The sequence below is a fragment of the Pelophylax lessonae genome (assembly GCF_965119305.1).
Source record: "Pelophylax lessonae genome assembly, chromosome: 3".
NCBI lineage: Eukaryota > Metazoa > Chordata > Amphibia > Anura > Ranidae > Pelophylax > Pelophylax lessonae.
Window position 1 is genome coordinate 195,294,519 of NC_138770.1, and position 22,643 is coordinate 195,317,161.

At 41.7% G+C, this 22,643-nt stretch overlaps 1 protein-coding gene across 4 annotated transcripts in view; it reads left to right on the top strand.

Moving 5' to 3' along the window:
- The window catches only part of YEATS2 (YEATS domain containing 2), a 198,148-nt gene that overhangs the window by 107,440 nt on the left and 68,065 nt on the right, over positions 1 to 22,643 (top strand). For all 4 annotated transcript variants that reach the window (XM_082252197.1, XM_082252199.1, XM_082252196.1 and 1 more), the window contains exons 19-23: positions 4,039 to 4,212; positions 4,372 to 4,561; positions 6,288 to 6,387; positions 13,731 to 13,804; positions 22,068 to 22,150. In XM_082252197.1, the coding sequence (XP_082108323.1) occupies positions 4,039 to 4,212; positions 4,372 to 4,561; positions 6,288 to 6,387; positions 13,731 to 13,804; positions 22,068 to 22,150 (621 nt within the window). The remainder of the gene's footprint in view (positions 1 to 4,038; positions 4,213 to 4,371; positions 4,562 to 6,287; positions 6,388 to 13,730; positions 13,805 to 22,067; positions 22,151 to 22,643) is intronic.

Sequence of the window (22,643 nt, forward strand, 5' to 3'; positions counted from 1 at the left end):
AATCTGAGCCTATTTCTGCAGTTGCAGGTACTTCATCTGGGATTGGTGTCTCGGGTACTGTCTCTTCAGACAGTGAGGAGGATGTTTCGGCATCAGCCATAGCCCGAGAGGAAGCGTTGGTAAACGCACTCATTGTATCTGTTCAAGAAACCTTAAGATTACAGGGTATTCCGTCGGAAATAGCTGAAACTGAAATCCCCTTTGGGACTAAAAAACGCATCAAAGTAGCGAAGGTTTTTCCATTGCCCAAATGTTTTGGCAATCCAATCAAAGAAGAATGGCATCTGCCAAAACGCACTTCTGCTATTTCTAAACGCATTAACAGGCGTTATCCGTTTGAGGAAACCCTCATTAAGAAATGGACAGAACCACCTTTGGTGGATTCACCAATTGCTAGATTGAATAAAGCCACGGTTATTCCTTTAGAAGACGCTCCGTCTTTTAAAGATCCAGTGGATCACAAGATAGAAGCTATGTCTCGCACCATGTTTTCCTTGATTGGATCAGCTTTCAGACCAATAATTGCTATTGGACTGGTTTCGCAGACTGTAACTGAATGGACCAAGTGGTTGCGCCGGGACTTAGAAGAAGTCCCTCAGGCGGTATCAGATTTATTGGAACAAATGATACAGGGGTTACAGTTTGTGTGTGATGCGGCGTTAGACGCCACTCCATTATTGGCGCGAGCATCAGTTTCAGCAGTGGTTCTCAGGCGTACACTGTGGCTAAAAGGTTGGTTAGCCGACCAAGGTTCCAAAAAAGCATTGGCTAATATCCCCTTTTTAGGAGAGCGTCTATTTGGAGCCAACTTAGATGAGATCATTAAGGATCTCACGGGAGGAAAGAGCACCTTTTTACCGCAAAATATTAAAGGTAAAGGACCTCGTCAAAGACGAGGGCCTTCTTTCTCTGCTCACAAAAAGTTTTTTCGTCCCGCGGTGGAAAAAATTAAGTCCTCCAAAGCTCCTTCAGGAGGCTTCAGGGGACGTTGGTCGGGCAAGCAAAAGCCCGCCCCCTCCAGACCTGAAGATAAATCGTCCAAAGCCTGAAGGTGCGCCCCCACCCATAACTGGGGTGGGGGGACGTCTTCGCCGGTTCCCGGATTCATGGCTTTCCAGAATCCCGGACAAGTGGGTTTGCGAAGTCATAAGGTCAGGGTACAAGATCGAGTTTCGATCTCTCCCACCGGCGCGATTCTTCCCTTCCAATATCCGACTATCCCCGGATCGTCTAGAAGATCTACGGAGAGCAGTCACGGATTTACTACAACAAGGAGTGGTAGTCCATGTTCCTTGGACAGAACGTTTTCAGGGGTTTTATTCAAACCTATTTACAATACCCAGGAAAGAGGGCAAAGTGCGTCTAATTCTGGACTTAAGGGCACTCAATTCCTTTCTCAACATAAGAAAATTCAAGATGGAATCCATTCGCACAGTAGCAGCCTTCCTGCATCCAGGGGATGTCCTAGCGTCCATAGACATCAAGGACGCCTATCTTCACATTCCCATTTTCGCAGGACATCAGCGGTTTCTACGCTTTTCCGTAGAAGAGAACCACTATCAGTTTGTGGCGTTACCTTTCGGTCTCGCCACGGCTCCTCGGGTCTTCACGAAGGTGTTGGCCCCAATGTTGGCACTACTGCGCCAAAGAGGCATATCGATTCTAGGTTACCTAGACGATCTCCTACTTCATGCAGAGTCTCCTCAGACCCTGCTACAAAACATAGAAATTACTATAATTTCTTTACAGGAATTCGGGTGGCTGGTGAACCAGCAAAAGTCATTTCTGGTTCCCACCCAGAGGCTCGAATATCTGGGTCTAATTCTAGACACAGTCAGGACAAGAGTTTTCCTTCCGGTAGGGAAACTCCGGAAGATTCAATCAGCAGTCCAGTTGTTACTATCCAACAGCTGGTCTTCTCTTCGAACTTGCATGAGGGTTCTGGGGTTGATGGTGGCTTCCTTCGAAGCAGTCCCATTTGCCCAGTCCCATACCCGAATTCTTCAGCAAGAGATTCTTCTCAGATGGAATCGGAATCCGGAATCCCTGGACAATCGGATCCGATTGAGCAAACAGACCAGAGAGTCTCTGGTCTGGTGGCTTCGGTCTCCGATGCTCAGCCAGGGAAAGTCATTTCTGCCAATATATTGGACGATAGTGACCACGGATGCCAGTCTATCCGGATGGGGAGGAATTCTCGGTCAGTTATCTGTCCAGGGACTTTGGTCCCCGGAAGAATCCAGGTTGCCGATAAATGTATTGGAACTGAGAGCGATCAGACTTTGTCTGATTCACTGGACCGAGCAGCTCCAGGGCAGCCCGGTTCGGATCCAGTCGGAAAACGCCACGGCCGTGGCTTATGTCAATCACCAGGGGGGCACCAAGAGTGTCCGAGCGGCCAAGGAAGTGGCTTGCATTCTTCGCTGGGCGGAACGATTTGTTCCAGCGATCTCTGCGGTGTTCATTCCGGGGGTGGAAAATTGGCAGGCAGATTATCTCAGCCGTCAGACTCTGGATCAGGGGGAATGGTCCCTCCATCCAGAAGTTTTCCACCAGTTGTGCCTACGTTCAGAAGCCTTTGGCTACTCATTCCTTGGTGCGGAATTTCATCCAGGGGGTGCGACATCTGGCTCCGCCAGTGCGCGCGCCGTTACCACCCTGGGATCTTAATTTAGTATTGTCGGTTCTTCAGAAACCTCCCTTTGAAGATATTAGGGAGATTCCTCTACCTACGTTGTCCCAGAAGGTGGCCATCTTGGTGGCTATTACTTCTGCACGCAGGGTGTCAGAACTGGCCGCATTATCTTGTCGTTCCCCATATCTGTGGTTCATAGAGATAAGGTGGTTCTTCGTCCGAATCCATCCTTCCTACCAAAAGTGGTTTCAGAATTTCATCTGAATGAAGAAATTGTATTACCTTCCCTGTGTCCTAAGCCCAGTCATCCTCGGGAGTTTGCTTTACACTCCTTGGATGTGGTCCGGGCGATCAGGGTATACTTGAAAACGACAGACTCGTTTCGCAAGACGGATTCACTTTTTGTGATCCCGGATGGACCCAAAAAGGGGTTGCCTGCATCTGCCGCGACTATTTCCAAATGGATCAGACAGACGGTGGTACAGGCTTATTCTATTAAGGGTTGGGAGCCCCCGTTCCCTGTTATGGCGCACTCCACTCGGGCACTTAGTGCGTCATGGGCCTTTCGCCATCAGGCGTCAGTGGTCCAGGTGTGCAAGGCGGCTACCTGGTCGTCGGTGCATACCTTTACAAAACATTATAAAGTTGATGTAATGGCATCGTCTGATGCCTCGTTTGGCCGCAAGGTTTTGCAGGCCGCCATTTGAGGAGACCAGTGGTCTACCTCGAGGGTTTTTTTCCGTTGGAATTTTTATTTGAGTCTCATTCTTTGTTTATAATGAGCCTTTAAAACTTCTAGTTTGGCACCGGTTGGGCCTTCTAGATTGGATTTTGATTTCTGTCAATCCCACCCCTCATTTGTGGCACTGCTTCTGGATGTCCCAGTTCTTGTGAATCAAGAAGACTACGTCTGTCAATGAGCGACAGAGAAAATCGTATTTTTGTAAGATCTTACCGTAAAATCCTTTTCTCTTAGCTCATTGACAGACGTAGTACCCGCCCCTCTATCATTGAGTTGGGTTGGGTTAAATTCTCTGTTGCTGCTTTGTGACAGAACTGATGCCTTGTAGCAGAGAGAGGGAGGATATACCCTCTGGGACTGCCCCTAGGGTGGAGCCAGAACGTTTTTTTCTTTATGCCTAGTCCTACTCCTGCGGAGACAACCTAACCCAGTTCTTGTGAATCAAGAAGACTACGTCTGTCAATGAGCTAAGAGAAAAGGATTTTACGGTAAGATCTTACAAAAATCCGATTTTTTTGTGATTTATTTTAGTGTCACACTACAGTAAGTATATTCTGATGCAAATGGCGTTAGCATAGAGGAACAGTGACATGCACATATCTTCTGGAAAACTCTGGTAGCACTAGTTTTGGATTTATGATTTTTTTTTTTTTTATTTAAGGCAAACAGTGGTTCAACTGGATTAGTAAAGATATCAGAAAATGTTCTAAAGTCATTGCCAGGGACATCGCAAACACAGAAACCTGGTACCACACTGCTGAGGGTTGCTGGTGGGGTAATAACTACAGCCAGTACATCATTGCCATCCTTGTCTACAAGTGGATCAAGTCAACAGGTACCATACGAGTTCAAGGATAAGTAAAATGCATTCCTGTAATGTAGCTTACCATTATTTGTCTTAAGGACACCCTAAAAGAAGGTAAATAGAGTTTTTAAACTCTATGTAATATTGTAAATATTGATGCTCCCTTTCACACCTCTTTGTTTTTCACAGGCTGCAGAAGGCTCCAGTACATCTACACAGATTGTGTCATCAAGCAAAATACATGTCCAACACCACACAGGCACTGCTGGTACCAGCCTCATAAAATCTCTGTCCAGTGGGAAATCCAGCACACTTCCCACACCAGTGCTATCATCAAGAGCCGTGCTTAGTCTGGCTCCCAACAGCTCTTCTATAACAGGTAATTGTCACACATCAAGATAAATTATGTTTTATTTGAGGTTAGATTCCTCTTTGTTAGTCTAAAAAGTTGAATTATGAGTACATTTACCATTGCCTTTATGGTGCATATGTACAGTGCATCCGAAAAGTATTCACAGTGCTTCACTTTTTCCACATTTTATGTTACAGCCTTGTTCCAAAATGGATTAAATTCATTATTTGCTCAAAAATCTACAAACAATACCCCATAATGACAATGTAAAAGTTGTTTGTTTGAAATCTTTGCAAATTTATTAAAAATATAAAACAAAAAAATCCCATGTACATTAGTATTCACAGCCTTTGTCATGACACTCAAAATTGAGCTCAGGTGCATCCTGTTTCCACTGATCATCCTTGAAATGCTTCTACAACTTGATTGGAGTCCAATTGTGATATTCAGTTGATTAGACATGATTTGGAAAGGCACACACCTGTTTATATAAGGTCCCACAGTTGACCGTGCATTTCAGAGCATAAACCAAGCCGTGAAATCCAAGGAATTGTCTGCAATGACCACAGTGGCCTCCATCATCCGTAAATGAAGACGTTTGTAACCCCCAGGACTTTTCCTAGAGTGAGCCACCCGGCCAAACTGAGCGATCAGGGGAGAAGGGCCTTAGTCAGGGAGGGGACTAAGAACCCGATGGTCACTCTGACAGAGCTCCAGCATTTCTCTGTGGAGAGAGGAGAACCTTCCAGAAGAACAACCATCTCTGCAGCACCTCACCAATCAGGCCTGTATGGTAGAGGGGCCAGACGGAAGCCACTCCTCCATAAAAGGCACATGACAGCCCACCTGGAGTTTACCAAAAGGCACCTGAAGGACTCTCAGATCATGAGAAACAAAATTCTCTGGTCTGATGAAACAAAGATTGAACTCTTTGGTCTGCGTGGCAAGAGTCATGTCTTGAGGAAACCAGGCACCGCTCATCACCTGGCAAACACCATCCCTACAGTGAAGCATGGTGGTGAAAGCATCATGCTGTGGGGATGTTTTTCAGCGGCAGAAACTGGGAAACTAGTCCGGATCTAGGGAAAGAATGCAGCAATGCACAGAGACATCCTTGATGAAAACCTGCTCCAGAGCACTCTGGACCTCAGACTGGGGCAAAGGTTTAACTTCCAACAGGACAACTACTCTAAGCACACAGCCAAGATAACAAAGGAGTGGCTACAGGACAACTCTGTGAATGTCCTTCATTGGCCCAGCTAGAGCCCAGACTTGAACCCAATCTCTGGAGAGATATGAAAATGGCTGTGCACCGACATTCCCCATCCAACCTCATGAAGCTGGAGAGGTCCTGCAAAGAAGAATGGGAGAAACTGCCCATATTTATGTGTGCCAAGCTTGTAGCATCATACTCGGACTTGAAGCTGTAATTGGTAACAAAGGTGCACTTTATTTTTAATAAATTTGCAAAGATTTAAAAAACAAAATTCTTTCACGTTGTCTTTCTGGGGTATTGTTTGTATAATTTCGAAGAAAATAATTAATTTAATCCATTTTAGAATAAGGCTGTAACATAAAAAATGTAGAAAAAGTGAAGCGCTGTGAATACTTTACGGATGCACTGTATTACAGACATCAATGCTGTCAGAACTATGTGCCATGTATGAAATAGAATAGGCACAACTTAGGTTTAAATGTGGTGAAAACTTAAGATTCTGTTATTTCATGTTAAATTTCATATTATTTTTTGCAGTGAAAGCAGAACCTGACCACAGCAATGCTTCCTCCTTCCATACGGCCAGTGCAGTAGTCAAGATGGAGAATAACTTAGACCAGGAATCCAGCTCTGTGAAGTAATTCTATTATTTCTATTCAATGTTGCTTCCTAAAGTTTTCTGCTTCTGCAGTCTAGTTTGCGTGTAGTAAATTTGCATTATAGGCAGACCGCGAAAAACACAGATATAATACGTGAATAGTTTTATTTGCTAAAGAATTTGTACATTTGTCCAGCAAGGACTGTGTCCCTGGCACCCCTGTCAGTCAGTACTTCCAGGCCCTCAGACTCCACTAGAATGTACATTACAGTTAGAACAGCTGTATTACATAAAATAAAAATACTGCAAGCATCACATCTAGCCCCTGTTCACACTGAATGCGGCTTTGAAATCTCGCTACTTCAGCGTGATTTTAAAACTGCAGCACAGTGCGATTTCATCGGCAGCTTGCGGATGTGTGCAATTTCATGCACAGATGTCCATGCAAGTCACACATGAAATCTTGAAAAGTAGTGCTGGAACTATTTTTTTCAAATCGCGCTACTTCAAATCACACCTATTAATACGATGCCATAGACAATAGATGTGACTGCAAGTGCGACTTGTAATTCGCATGTTGCACCAGTGTGAAGGGGGGCTCAGGCTTCTGGAGCTGTTGAAACATGCCTGCAACAGGCTTCAAAACACGACCGTTAATATAAATCCCGCACCTTTCTGAGAGGTAAAGCTTGTGCGCCTCATTTAGAGTTGAAGCGTGCCTGCTCCGTCCTGCGCATTTCTTTAGGCTAGTGAGGCCTCTGATGGTAATGAGCTAGTAAAAATGTGTTGGTGAACCCCATTTGGCATCTCAAATGAAAACTGCCCAGAAACATCCCAAAGCACTGGGAGCAACATCTGGCAGGGGAAACTAACACTCTGCTCCACAATTCAGAGGCACTCACCAGTCTGGGTTGCTGGCCATAGCAACCAATCCAGATAGAGCCCCTTTTCCCTGATTAAGGGTGATAGGAATAGGCTAAAATTTATGTGACTAAGCCTACAGGAAAGATTTTCAGAGAGGCAAAGGGAGGCCCATCCATCAGCTAAAGACACCAGCTAAAAACTGAGCTTTGGCTGATTTGGGAGGGGTAATGCCTGGGTGGGTAATCCTACTTTTTTTTTTTTTATCTATATGCTTTACCCTGTGTCCTATGTTGTTGCCTTGATAGCGTGCTGATCTGTCTTCCGAGGTTTCTAAGCCACGATTCCAAAACAAATGTGTACATCAAATGTTCAGACTTCACTGCCTGCCCAATTGTCTAGTTTCAGAGGATCCCAGGCAACTAGCATTTACACATTTCCTTTATATTTCCTGAAGTTAAGCATTAAAGGAAAGAAAAAAATTTAAATGACTATTCATTAAAAATGTATTTGTATACACTACTGAGATAAGTACCCAAATGTGTTGAGATCGGCCTCTTGTAGTCCCCCACAAAGCAGGACTCAGACTGCTTACAGGAGACCAGAGTAACAGGACTATGGGGAACTGCTGCTTCTTCAAAAGCCATTCATAGACTAAGATGGGCTCTAGTCTAGGCCTTTGTGCATTACATGAGCCTGTCCCTAAAATAAAAACTGCTGCAGGTGTAAAGTGCAGGCACATACCAGCTTCAGCTTTTAAGACACTACCATTACAGCCCAATCCAAGGCCATCTCAGCAGAATGCAAAAAGGTGGGATCAGAAGGATGTGTGCTTGCAATGATATCATACCCTGAAAAGAGAGCTGTTTCAAGGGGTCATTGCACATGTGCTGGAAGAGAGAAGATCTCAAGGCTTCCATTCCAACCTGTTCATGGTTCCCAGGCCAAGCAGAGATGCCTGGCCTATTCTGGACCTCAGGGGTCTCCACAAGTTCCTGAATGTATAAAACTTCAGGATGGATTCTACCTGGTATGTCATTGCTTCGCTTCATCAGTGGGGCTAACTAGCATCAGTGGATATCAAGGAAGCTTAAAGCGGTAGTAAACTGGCAAAAGAAGAATTTTTTTTTTAGCCCCCTGCAGGTTTGTTATATATATAATGTGCTACTATGCACCGCATGCTAGCACATTGACAGACTTACCTACAAATGAAGACCTCCAACGCAGCGCTGTCACGGCTCCCCCAGAACATTCTATCTCCACCCTGTCTTCCTTCCGGGTTCACAGACTCCGGAGTGGGAGTGGGAGCCTGGAGCGTCACTGCGCATGCGCGGGTGATGTCATCGGCTATATCCATGAACAGTGTACGGTTTGGAGATTTTCATTGTGCCCACAGGTAAGCCGTATTGTAGGCTTATATATAGGTGCAAATTAAAAAAGAGTTTACTACTGCTTTAAATATACATCCTGATTTTTCCAACCTCACCACTGTCACCAGCGGTTTCTGCAATTTGAAATGAAGGATTGCCACTATCCAGTTTTGGCGTTGTTTAAGACCCAGGTTATCCCAATTGAGTGGGATACTTAGCCAACCTGCTTCTCAGGAAGCATTCATCTCAAAAATTGACATTAATTCTCCAGCAGACAATACAAATCCTGGAGAGGTTTGTCTCGAGTACTTAGGCTTAGTACTCGGATACAGCATTGGTGAAAGGACTGCTTGTGCAGGAGAAATGCCTGTTTTCCTTGATTGGGACCTGTATAAAGGTGCTGTGGAAAATAATGGCAGCCTTCAAAGAGGTTCCCTATGCCAGTTTTACTCCAAAGCCCTGCAACTCCGTATCCTGTCTGGGACCACCATCAGAAGTCCTTGGCTCTGCCAATGCATGACTCTCAAGACCAAGTTGGCTCATCAATGGTAAATATCCATGCAGATGCTGGGTACTGTAAAATCCTTCTGTTCAATTAATTGGATGGTCTTGACGACGGATGCCAGCCTATCGGGGCTGAGGGGATGTCTGGAGAACATTGTCAGAAAGGTGGAAGTTCCTGGGCAACATCCTGGAACTTTGGGTGATTCAGGCTAGCTCTGTTAGAATGGTTATACATGAGTCTTTTTTTTTTTTTTTTTCCTACCAGTGGGTTGAACCACAAAAGAAAATGACTAGATTCCCCCATCCACATCGAGTGAATCTCTCTCACTGTGCTATTGTATTTTAACCATGGAGAAGTCTCCCTGTTACGTTGATCAGCACTGCTGGTTATAGCCGGTGGCGCTGATTGAGAACAAATTGTCAAACAGGCTGGTTGTACTCAAGTCGAATGGTAAATCAACTTGCGTGCAACCAGCCTGCTCATACATGGATCACAATTTGGCTGGTCCCTGCTGAACCAGACCAATTTCAATCCATGTATTGCCAGCTTTACACTGGTCTGCCTACCTTTAGGCTCTCCCCTGTCAGGTTGCAGTCAGAAAATGCCACAGTTGTGGCATACATCAGCTAGCAAGGAGGGGCAAGAAGCTGTGCTGCTCAGGAAGAAGCTGTGCTGCTCAGAAAGAAGCAGCCCTAACCTTGTCATGGGCTAAACTGCACATTTCGGCTTTGCTGCCATGCACATTCCTAGTGTGGAAAATTGACACCCACACTTTCTCAGCCATCAACAGCTGAATCTGGGAGAATGCAACTGGAGGTGTTCGCAGAGATTTGTCTGCGGTGAGGTACACTCCACTAATTTTCATCAGTGAGAGTAAAATAAAGTGTCCTTTCAGTGTACAACATCCCTGCTCGATCCTTTGGTGAGGCTTGAAAGTTTAGGGGAAACCTTTGATCAATCTCTCACTGCAAGGGGGAAAACAAATCAAGTGTTGTTTCTGTGTGCTAAATCTTCTTACGAGACTTGAACATCAAACCGTTCTGTGAAACATTTAATCAGCTCTGAATGAAAGGGAGGGAAATCTGCGCTTAGGATAAAAATAGGGCTGCTGCCTACCTCCAAAATATAACCCTGAAAGGGATATACATAATGTGAAAAGGGGGGTGGTGTGAGGTAGATTGCGCTGCCTATAGTGATATGTCTGACAGAATCACATAAGATTAAACCATATACGACATTCAAAGGTCATAAGGTGATATAAACTCATCAAATCAATAAATTACATATGATACATGAATATAAACATGAATATAAAGTGCCAAAAGTGCAATAGGTGCTATAGTGCAATAATATATGGTGAAAAAAGGATATAAATATAAAAAATACAGTGAGGTGATCACTCACTCAAAAAGGAGTCAGGGGTGCAAATAAAGATCTAATGAACTGTAAACCAAAGGTAACACTGTGCAAAATGAGGTGGTAGGAATCAAAAATTGGATAAATTATAATCTCATTCGACAGTGAATATGAATTAAATAGTTGATGTGGTAGTACAAAATGTAGATAAGATAAACGAGCGTGATACAGGTAGGGACCTCCAACTTCCTTGTTAGCGGTTAGCTTCGGGAACGCGATGCGTTCTACCCGCCGGATATGCGTCCCGACACAAGCTGAAATTACGTAATTACTTTTTGAGAGAGTGATCACCTCACTGTATTTTTATATTTATATTTTATATCCTTTTTTCACCATATATTATTGCACTATTGCACTTTTGGCACTTTATATTCATGTATCATATGTAATTTTATTGATTTGATGAGTTTATATCACATTATGATCTTTGAATATTATATATGGTTTAATCGTATGTGATTCTGTCAGACATATCACTATAGGCAGCGCCATCTACCTCACATTTAATCAGCTCTATGTGGATCACCAAGTGCATCCCTTCACCTCCCAATGCACACACACTTACCAATTTAATTGCACAATAATTTAAAGTCCGGAAACTGCCGGATACACATAAAGAAGTTCCATCTCCTCCAGCCCCGCCTCTCCTTTCCACTCATCACAGAACTTTGAATGATTATAAATGCCAAAAAAACAATAATAAAATGCCACATAGTGTAATTCCATAAAAACAACCAAATTCCCTTTTTAAATGTAGAGAAGGTCTTGTGGGGGATGGGTTGTTCCCATGTAGAAGTTATATTAGCATCAAGCATGTCATTTATCCAGAGATGCTTAGACTTTTGGACATAGTTGTTGGCAGAAGAAAGTTTCATATTTCAGTTCTAGGAATGGTCTGGTGGGCTGATATTTGACCCTTGGCATCCTGTACATGCACTTTGTGTATTCCCTTCCAACTCTGAATGTTCCAGTGCTTCCTGCTGCATTCTCGGTCCTATAATGCAAATTAACCAGTTGCCGACCGCCCACCGCAGATATACTGCAGCAGGGTGGCTCGGCTGTGCAAAATCACGTATATCTACAAGATTTCGTGCATGTGTTTAGACACAGCGGGAAGCAGGCGGGAGGAGGGGAGGAGATCGCCGCTGACCTCCCGTGGTCATCAGAGAAACTGACAGAAGACCAGCCTTCTTATGTAAACAAAGCAGGCGAGTCTTAGAGAGAGATCTGAAGTTTCAGCTAAGCTGAAACCCTGATCTCTCTGTGCCTGTCACAGAGCTATTCCCCCACACAGTCAGTAAGCATGTTTAGGTATACAGTAACCCCTTTGATCACCCCCAGTGTTAACCCCTTCCCTGCCAGTGTCACTTATACAGTAACAGTACATATTATTTAGCATTGTATTAATGTCACTGGTCCCCAAAAAAGTGTAAAAAATGTCAGTTAGGGGTCTGATCTGTCCGCCGCAATGTCTCAGTCCCGCTAAAAATCGCAGATCGCCACCATTACTAATATAAAAAAATAAATAAAGTACAAAAATCTATCCCGTAGTTTGTAAACGCTATAACTTTTGCGCAAACCAATTAAAATACGCTTTTTGGGATTTTTTTTAACAAAAATATGTAGCAGAATACAAATTGGCCTAAACTGATAAAAAATTTTAAAAGATTGTCGCTCTTTTTTTGTTTATAGCGCAAAATCTAAAAACCGCAGTGATCAAATACCGCCAAAGCAAAGCTCTATTTGTGGGGAGAAAAAATACATCAATTGTATTTGGGTACAGCGTCGCATGACAGCGCAATTGTAATTGTTCATTAAAGTAACACAGTGCCGAATTGCAAAAAATGGCCTGGTCATTAAGAGGGTAAAGAACACAGAACAGTTTTCCACTTTACCACAGTCCATTTTAAATGAACCTTGGCCCAGAGAAAACGCCTGCGCTTATGGATCATATAGAGTTTTAGCCGGCAACGGCGAATGACACGGTGGATTGTGTTCACTGACAATGTTTTCTGGAAGTATTCCTGAGCCCATGTTGTGATTTCCATTACAGTAGCATTCCTGTATGTGATGCAGTGCCGTCTAAGGGCCCGAAGATCACGGGAATCCAGTATAGTTTTCCAGCTTTGACCCTTACGCCCAGAGATTGTTCCAGATTCTCTGAATCTTTGGATGATATTAGGCACTGTAGTAGGCATGTGATGGTATCAGATTTCCATGCTGCGATTAATTAAGGTTTTGCCACAGTGTAACGGATCTCCTAGACAAGGAAACCAGGAAGACATGTAAAAAACAGTTTAAACAAAGTAAATATGATATACTATTTATTTACGAATGTTAGCAGCATATAGATTCAAAATAGTCAATGTTGATGGATAGGCTGAAGTTACACTTTATAGGAATTAAACTTTCTCAACAATAACTATTCTTTTTTTTTTTCCAGAAAAACAAATTATTTTTAATCCTTATGCTTCTAGTGCACGGGTCTCAAACTGGCAGCCCTTCAGCTGTTGCGGAACTACAAGTGCCATCATGCCTTTGCCTATGGAAGTCATGTTTGTAACTGTCAGCCTTGCAATGCCTCATGGAAATTGTAGTTCTGCAACAGCTGGAGGGCCACCAGTTTAAGACCCCTGTTCTAGTGTTAGTAAATAGATCTAAAACTATATTATATATATATAGATAGATCTCTTTGATTGATGTCATACATCCCAGGAGATTTTATGGGCATTTTTTTTTTCTTTCATCTGGAGGAGGGGCTTTCTCAGCTATGTACGGCCTTCTGTCTGCATGCCTGCGCTAAGGGCAGATGGATTTCAAGAAGTAAATCCTACACACATCATCTGCCCTTACTCAAGAAGGCCATGGCTAGAAATGTTAGGGGGTGTTTTTCAAAATGATTTTGCAGAAAAAAAAAAGGCATGGAGACATGGATGAATTTGCTTTGAATATTAAAAATTGATTGGGGTTTTCAGTTTGTGGTGTTCAGATACAGTTTGGTTCCGCTTTCAAAAAGTTAACATTTGCCATATCTTTTGAGCGAACAAGTGATGATAAATTTTATATTCATCTTTCCATTTCTATGTTTTTTACAGGAACAGGTATGTTTGTATTGGTAGTATATATGTAACAGAGTAAACTTTTAAATTTCATCCCTTTCTGTGGTGTACACTGACTTTATTGACTGTTTTGTATGATGATGCTCAGTCCACTCCTGTTAATAATTGCAGGACAGAACATCTCCAGAACTTCAAGCAGTTGTTAACTGCAACCGTGAAGAAGATCCCCCTAATAGGTGAAAGAGGTACTAAGTATAACAGTCAGAATGCAGTGTACTAATGTTTATTCTAAATCTTTATCTATCTGCCTGACGCTGGACATAAACCATTGCGTTCCAGTCTACATATCACTGGAATTGTTTTATTACATAAAGTAAAATAAGTGTATTTAGAGTTATTTTTGCAGTGTTTTCCTTAAAGCAGTTTTGATGTGCCTTGCATATTTGTACTTGTATGATTATTTTGTAACACTGCCAAGCTAGAAACAGAGCCAGCATCTTTCACCACTTGAGCTTCATGCCTTTTCTGGCACTATTTTGTTTACATGTAACAATCAGTATTTTTTGCAAGAAAATTACTTAGAACTCCCAAACGTTCTATAGTTTTTTTTAAAGCAGAGACCCTAGAGGATAAATTGGCGGGTTTTCATTTTTTTAAGTTACACAGTATTTGCGCAATGGCTTTTTAAATGCAATTTAAAAAAAAAATACACTTTTTTGAATTTTAATGTAAAAAATAAAACCCAACACGTAACCAATTTTCTTAAGTTTAAAAGATGATGTTATGCTGAATAAATAGATAACATGTCACTCCCTAAGATTGTGCACACTTGTGCAACAGTGAGAGAGAATGTAAATTTTGCTATCCTTAGGCTATAATTTAAAAGCCTTTCAGTTACCACTCGAATTACTGCCCATGATCTGACATTCACAGTGATACCTCACATGTGTGGAACGATCTCTGTTTGCATGCGTGCAAGACCAATGAGCACGTTCACAGGGGGGATGGGGGTACTTTAAATGTATTTTTAATTTTTTATTTATTTTTTATTTTATACTGTTGCTTCAAAACATTTTTTTCACTGTTATTGCTGTCATTAGGATGTTTTCATTCTATATAAAAGATAATTTACATTCCCGGCTTTGTTTGATTGTCTGACCAGCTGGCAGAGGCGCTGACCCTCCACTCGGGTCTCCTGGTGGGAGGGGTGAGCCTGAGCAAACAGTGGAAGGCGGTTGGGAGGAACGTTGCTTTTAAAAGCAATCCACCGGGTAGTTAGCTGTAGGGCCAAAACAACTAAACAATTGATAGACAACTAATCCATTATGAAAATGGTTGTCAACTATTTTCATAATCGATTAGTTGGCCTGCATACAGAATGCATTATTTGTTTACAATAATAAGACACAGTGCACCACACATACAGCTCAGTACACCGTCCATAGATGTCAGTATGTGCCTTAGAACTTGTGAATGTGTGAGGAGCAATGTCTCATGGGACATGTAGTCCTGGGCAGGAAGTGAGTGGTTCTAAAGGCAGAAGTTTTTTACCTTGCTATAGGGGCACTCTATCTACTATATACTTTGCAGCTTGGTATTGGGGCACTCTGAAGGCAGGAGGAGCCAGAAGCGTCAGTGGGGGGAACCCCAGAAAAGGAGAATCAGGGCTGCTCTGTGCAAAACCATTACACAGCAGGTAAGTATACCATGTTTGTTGTTTTTTGTAATCTGCCTAACAACAAATTGGCCAGAAAAAAAGCATAAAAAATGCAAAATGCCGCAAAATCGCATGCGCAAAACGCACAGCAAAAAGCATGAAAAGCAAACTGCATAGGTGTGAACCAAGCCTTATGCTGGCCATACCCATATCAATTTTCGGAAGAGAATATCTTTGTTCATTCTCTGAATGAAGGAACGTTGTTTAAAAATTTCACTTGCTTTTAACATTCAGTTTTAAAATGAATGTAATTTCTGAGCGAAAACCACATGCACTGTCTGAAAATTCCTATGACCAAGAAGTTTTCTATTCTTCTCTTTCAAATCTTCTCATCACTGTGGTCGAAAACTAACGTCGATTTGACCCCACTAACGATTTGAAAATCGAACAAATGTTCTTAAAATGAAGGGTTTTTTTTGAAGGAAGACATTGTTTTTGTATGGCCAGCATACGTGACAGCAGGCCCAGGTAGCTTTTATCAAGCCACTTGCCTATGACAAGGGAGTCTCATACTGTATATAATCTATTACAGTTCTGTCTGAAAATCAGCAAAAAAACTGTTTCATTTTTTTTTCTTTAAATTTGAGTCTGATGATATTTACCAGATTCATCCTCTCCTCTAATAGTGTGTGTGTGGGTGTATGTATATATATCTCTTCTGTCTGTTTGTCTGTTATTCTTAGAGTGGATTAGAGATTTTGCTCCTTGACCATATAGTTGGTTATATTAGTATATTTACCACTGTATATAGTGATTTATGATTAAATTGCCTTTTTTTAAAAAACTTTACATTAACTAAATTATACACCACACTTTTTTTTTTCTTTTAAGGTTAATATCCGATTAGTCAATTAATCAAAATAATATTCGGCCAACTAATCGTTTAGTTGCAGCCCTAGTTAGCTGCTAGGATTGCTTTAACAAGTCAGAGCCGACCGCCAGCTCTAAAAGCTGCAGGCATAATCCCGGTATAACCACTTAAATTCCAGCTAAGTATGGGTACGGGTATGGGTAAGTTGCTGGTTGGCAAGTAGATAATGAGCAAATATAAAGCCATGGCCAAAGTTTTTGAGAATGAAACAAATATTGTCACAAAAGTCTGCTGCTTTAGTGTTTTTAGGTCTTTGTCAGATGTTACTATGGTATACTAAAGTATAATTACAAGCATTTCAAAGACTCTTATTGACAATGACATTAAGTTAATGCAAAGAGTCAATATTTGCAGTGTTGACTTTTCTTTTTCCAGAACTCTCCAGTTCGTTTTGACATGCTGTCCATCAACTTCTGGGCCACATCCTGAATGATGGCAGCCCATTCTTGCATAATCAATACTTGAAGCTGCACGATTCTGGCAAAAATCGAGGCTTAGAATGAAGATCACGATTCTCATATATCTCATTATAATAAGAGGGGATGGGGGGAACCCTTGGAAAAAAAAATGACCCCCACCTCCTCCTATTATAATGAAATATATATATGTGTGTGTGTGTGATGGAAAGATAGCTCACATGTTGCATGGCATGATGAATGAAGAGAGGGATGGAGTGCAGTGTCCCTGGGCCCTCTGAAGAAACGCGGTACCACCCATCAGTGGATGCGGTGGCATCACGTTGTCTCTCACTACTGACGTCAGTTCCTGTATCAGGGGCGGCGCCATTTACGTTCCAGGCTGGCTCCGCCACGGCTTCCCCTACTCAGAATTGCAGAAATTTGAGTTTGAGGCCGCACATGGGGGGGGGGGGGACTCGAGATTGCGATTGCGATTCTCAAACGATTAATTGTGCAACTTTACTTGGAGTTTGGCAGAATTTGTGGGTGTTTTTTGTTCACCCGCCTCTTGAGGATTGACCACAGGTTGGGAGTAAGGTCTGGAGAGTTTCCTGGCCATGGACCTAAAATTTTGATATTTTGTTCCCCAAGCCACTTCGTTATCACTTATGCCTTAAGGCAAGTTGCTTAATCATGCAAATGCAAAACTTGGGCAATCATGCAGATGCAAAACTGGTGAAACAGTCAGAAAACAGGAGTAGGGAAAAAAATGCCTGTGGCCTCCACCTGTAAAACCATTCCTGTTTTGGAGGTTGCCTCATTGCCATTCTAGTGCCCCTGTTGCTAATTTTATTAACCCTAAAGCAGCTCCAACGGATTAACAACCCCCTCTGCTACTTAACTGACCAGATCAATATCACAGGAGTTTAATAGAATTGATGCTATACTCTGATTTTTTTTTTTTTTTAACAGTATTGAAACATTGACAGTGTTATTGATATTAGGTTAAGCTCTTTCACGTGACATTTTAGTTGCAAAAATAAAAGTTATGGTGGTTTACCATTGACTTTCATGTCTATGAAAGTTTTTATTTATCCATGTCAGGGTATAGTTTATTGTACTGATATTCAACCAGGCTTGTCCTGTTGTATTTGTTTATTGGCACCTGCCTAAATTTGCCCTAGTAGGTGTATGTAAGTGGGTTAGGGACCTTAGACTGTAAGCTCCTTGAGGACAGGGACTGATGTGGATGTGTACTAAATATGCAAAGCGATGCGTAAATTGGCAGCGCCATAGAAGAATCTGTAATAAATAAATATAATAATGTTTAATGTAAACCCAGCATAAAAGAAATATAGGGACTGCTGTTGCTGCTATTATTTTGGGGACGGGATGGTTAAATTGTTTTGGGTTTATTGTGACATCTAGATATTGCACACAGTGCAAATTCATCCTCCAGGGAACTTCCACTAATAACGGAAGGCTTATACTTGGCCTCAGTGTGCGACTCCTAAAGGCGAACTGTACACTAACTACTTCAGTGTAGTTTTTTTCTTTTTAAATAAATGATCACCTCGGGGTGTCCACTTTCTAATTAGGGGTCATTTTGAAGTGTTTGTATTGTCCTGAAATTTTTTTTTTAGATTTTTTTATAACAAATGAAGGTAAACATTTTTTTATTTTCATTTTTAGTCTTTTTCCCTTTCATATAGTTTAAAAAAAAAAAAAAAAAAACTCATTGGTTATTAAACATCATCAAAAGAAATTTTTGTCTCAAATGCTTTTTCTCAAAAAAAAAAAAAAAAATCACAATAATTTGGGTCCAATGTTGCATGCCTGAGAAGTTGTCAGTCCACCTGAAAAATGGCCTGGAAAGGAAAGGGGGTGTATTAAGATGATTAAGGTATGCAAAACAGGTTTGCTCTTTTCTACAGATGAGGATGTTAAATTCCTAGCTGTTAAAGAGGTGTTACAGCTGTGGAAAAAAAAATTAAGTCAGCAGTTACAAATACTGTAGCTGCTGACTTTTAATATATGGACACTTACCTGTCCAAGGAGCCCTTGATGTCAGCAGCCCACCCAATTTTTTGATTGGCTGCCAGGTGCTGCCGCCATTCGCTCTGAGGGAAACCGACAATAAAGCCTTTCGGCTTCACAGCATTCTCATTGGCTCGGTGGCGGGGGAAGGAGGAAGGGGATGGAACTTTCGAGGGGCAGCACTGTTTTCTGGAAGTGGGGAAGGGTACCTGTCAAACGGCTACTTTTTCCCCCCCCTCCCCCCAAAAGGTGCCAAATGTGGCACCGGAGGGGGGAGGAAGCTGATGAGCGGAAGTTCCACTTTTGGGTGGAACTCTGCTTTAAGAACATTAACGTTACATTTAAATAAAAAAGTTTTAACCCCTCTTTACTTTGACATCACCTTTTCGCCCTTTTCTAACAGTCAATGCTGGAGCTGTATGCTCCTACCTTCCTTTAGGTGCCTCCTGTAACAGGATAAGGAGGCACCCATTCTGGTGCACTCCCATCGGGTCCCATACTGAGCTGTGTGTGTCCATAGACACAACACCGCACAAGAAAACTCCCTCCAAACAGGAGTTTGACTGACAGCAGGAGCCTATGGCTACACTGTCCTCGGTTTCTCCATTGAAATCGGGAAGAGAGGGGAGCAACACTGGAGCCGGCAGTAGTGACATTGAGCGAGGTACGTTTTTATGGATAAATTGGTTGGGCAGGTAGTGGGGCATTTTTTTACGTTAATGCATTTAGAATACAGTAGGGTTAAAAACCCTTTAGACTATAGTACTACTTTAAAACTGTTCCATTTAAGCTGGCCATACATTATATCATTTTCTTATTCGGTTTCCTTTAGATTTACCTTCAACTATGTAGTGTAAGGGCCTGCCTGATTATATACAAATTAAAAGTGTTTAGGTTTTACCTCATATTATATCATGTTGGTAAATTGTACAAGAAAATTATACAGTAAAACCCGTTATATCGCGGTTTAGTTTTTGCAGTCACGGTATTTTGCGTTTTTTTTCTGTAATATTATTTTTTTTACTAAATAAATCATTGTTAATTAAGTATTTTTGGGTTTTCCATTGCTCTTGCTCTGTCTCTCATTATCTTTTATGTGTTTAAATGTGTTTCTATTGTTTTAAAAGTGTGTTTAAAGACCTTTAAAATGCTTTTAAAAGTACAGTGACACTCAGTTAAAAAATAAAACATGCCTACAGTGTATTTGAATAGGGTATTTCTATTTCGCGGATTTTCACTTTTCGTGGGTGGGTCCAGAATGTAACCCCCCACGATGGAGGGGGGTTTACTGTATAATGTATGACCAGCCTTACTTCAGTACTTACTAAATGACAGACCTTGAAAAAGTATGCAGAAATTCAAAAGTCCTCATCTGTATATTTGTTCCAGATTTGATTTTTTTTTTAAAAGCATTGAAGCAAGAGGGTCAGTATGACAGCCGGAAGACTCCATGTTTGCTTTAAAGTATGTGTATGAGTAAAATAAAATAAAAAAATCAGTACATCTCTTCTCCAATACTTGCACGTTTTCCCATGATTTGTCTCTTTAATGATCTCCAAGTACAGACAAACACCTATTGATCTGCCATAAGTCCAGTGAACTTGTACCTTCCTGTATGAGCTAACACCATGCCTCCACTGCACTGAAATCCCATATGTTATGGAGATGAGGAGAAGGAAGGTGTTCTGTAGTTCTGACACACTTTTCTATCGTAGGATAGGTAGCGTGTTACTGCCAGGAATGCTCTGTAAAATTAAAGAGAGCCTGGAAAATGTAGCCACCACATCTATGGACTGGTAATCTGCAGTATATTATAAATTTGTTCTTGGATTTACATATATTTTAACCACTACACTTTATACCACTGTAGTAAAACAGCTGATAGCTCTCACTTGTTCTGACAGGCCGTCTATAAACAGCCTCTTTTTTTACACTGGCACCTACAATGTCTCACAATGCCTCTGCGCCTGCTGTCCGAAAGAGTAAACTGAAGGCACAGTCAATTTGACTGGCTCTGTGCCTTGTGAGTACTGTATGCCTTCCTCTCCACTAAGAGCCCATTCACATTGAGGCGACACGACTTCGGGGGGGGTGACCTGTGAAGTCGCGTGCACCGCGACTTGCAGAGACTTCACATAATGGAAGTCTATGCAAGTCGCTCCGAGGTCGCCCCAAAGTAGTACAGGACCCTTTTTCTAAGTCGGAGCGACTTGTGTCGCTCCTATTAGAACGGGTCCTGTACTACTCAATGGACCGCGACATACCGCGACTTGTCAAGCTGACAAGTCGCGCTAATGTGAAAGGGGTCTAATTGGGTTGTTTGTTTTGGGGACAGGGGTGGTTACATTGTTTTGGGTGTATCAGTGACTTCTAGCTATTGCACACAGTGTAAATTCATCCTCCAGGGCAGTGTTTCCCAACCTTATTTCAGTTGTGGCACCCTTAACAATTCTGCACAATTTCGAGGCACCCTATTCAAAAATGTTAAAAAAAAAAAAAAAAAAAAAAAAAAACCCTAAACTAATAGTTTTACATAACGCAGCAACATCCATACACATGGGCCATCCAACATTAGAAGTGATTTATTCCTCCACTATTGCAAACTGGTATGGACTAGTATTCAAGGGTTTTTCTTGTCCCTTAGTTTCTCTTCTTTTATTTGCTAATGTGACCCCAGTGCTGATGGAGAAAGGATGAGGAGGAGTAAATAAGGATTATGTGCAAGCACCCGTCATTCTCCTTATCAACCAGTGATGTCACTGGTTGCCAGGGTGCCAGTGGCTTGACCCGCACAGAGCCCAGGGTTGTCAGGGTGCCAGTGGCTTGACCCGCACAGTGCACAAGGTTGTCAGGGTGCCAGTCGCTTGACCAGCACATCGCCCAGAGTTGTAACTCTAAAAAGGAAAAACCTGTGGCAATTTGTTGCCATTTTTAGCCATTTTGCCAAGGCACCCCTGAAGAATCCAGGAGGCACACCAGGGCACCCTGGTTGAAAAAGACTGCTACAGGGAACTTCCACTAATAATGGAAGGCTTATACTTCGCTTCAGTGGGTGACTCCTAAAGGCTAAGTGTACCCTAACCACTTCAGTGTACTGTTTTTTTTTTTGATCATCTCGGGGGGGCCACTTTCTAGAAAGGGGTCATTTTGAAGTGCTTGTAATGTCCATTTCTATGTTATGTTTTTTATAACAGAAAGTAAGGGAAACCTTTTTTTTTTTTTTTTTTTTTTTTTTTTTTAAATTTTCAGTCTTTTTCCCTTTTATATAGTTAAAAAAAATTCATTGGTTATTAAACTTCACCAAAAGAAAGCTTTGTCTCAAAAAAAAAAAAAAAAAAAAAAAAACTCACATTAATTTGGGTCCAGTGTTGCATGCCTGAGAAATTATCATTCCTCCTAAAATATGGCCTGGAAAGGAAAGGTGGTGTAACATGTTGGTATTTAGGTGATAAATGTATGAAAAACATGTTTGCTTATCTCTACAGATGAGGATGGCAGTAATTTATTTTGTGCGAGCTCAGTGGAACAGTATTACAGCTGGAATATTGGAAAAAGAAGAGCGTCTGAGGTAAGTTTTGAAAGAATTAAACAGGAACTTTTTAGCATTAATACTATTTTTATTGGGTATATATATTATGCACACTTCTCTGGAAATGTGTATAATTATTTCAGAAATACAAATTTAAGTGTTTATTTTTGCATTATTGTAACATTGTAATTTGTATGTTCTTGATCTCTAATTATGATCTTCACCTTAGTTTGTTGCCAATATCAGTGACTGGGCGAAGTGTTGTGTGTACATGTGGTGCGCTCTTTTCTGCAATACAGCATCTTCTCTACGGGGAGCAAATTCCCTCTAATGCTCCTGCTTGCAAAGAAATCAATCAGCGAGCTGCAAATGCTGTCTAGCATGCATTGCAGCTGTGCTAAAATCAGAAAGTGAACTCCGTTTACTTGATCCACAGCACACAGAACACCTCACAGTCAGTAGGAGGGCATTAGGTGTGTACTTATATTTACTGTGCTTTGCAACATCCTCTCTTTTGCTTCCTGTCTTACCA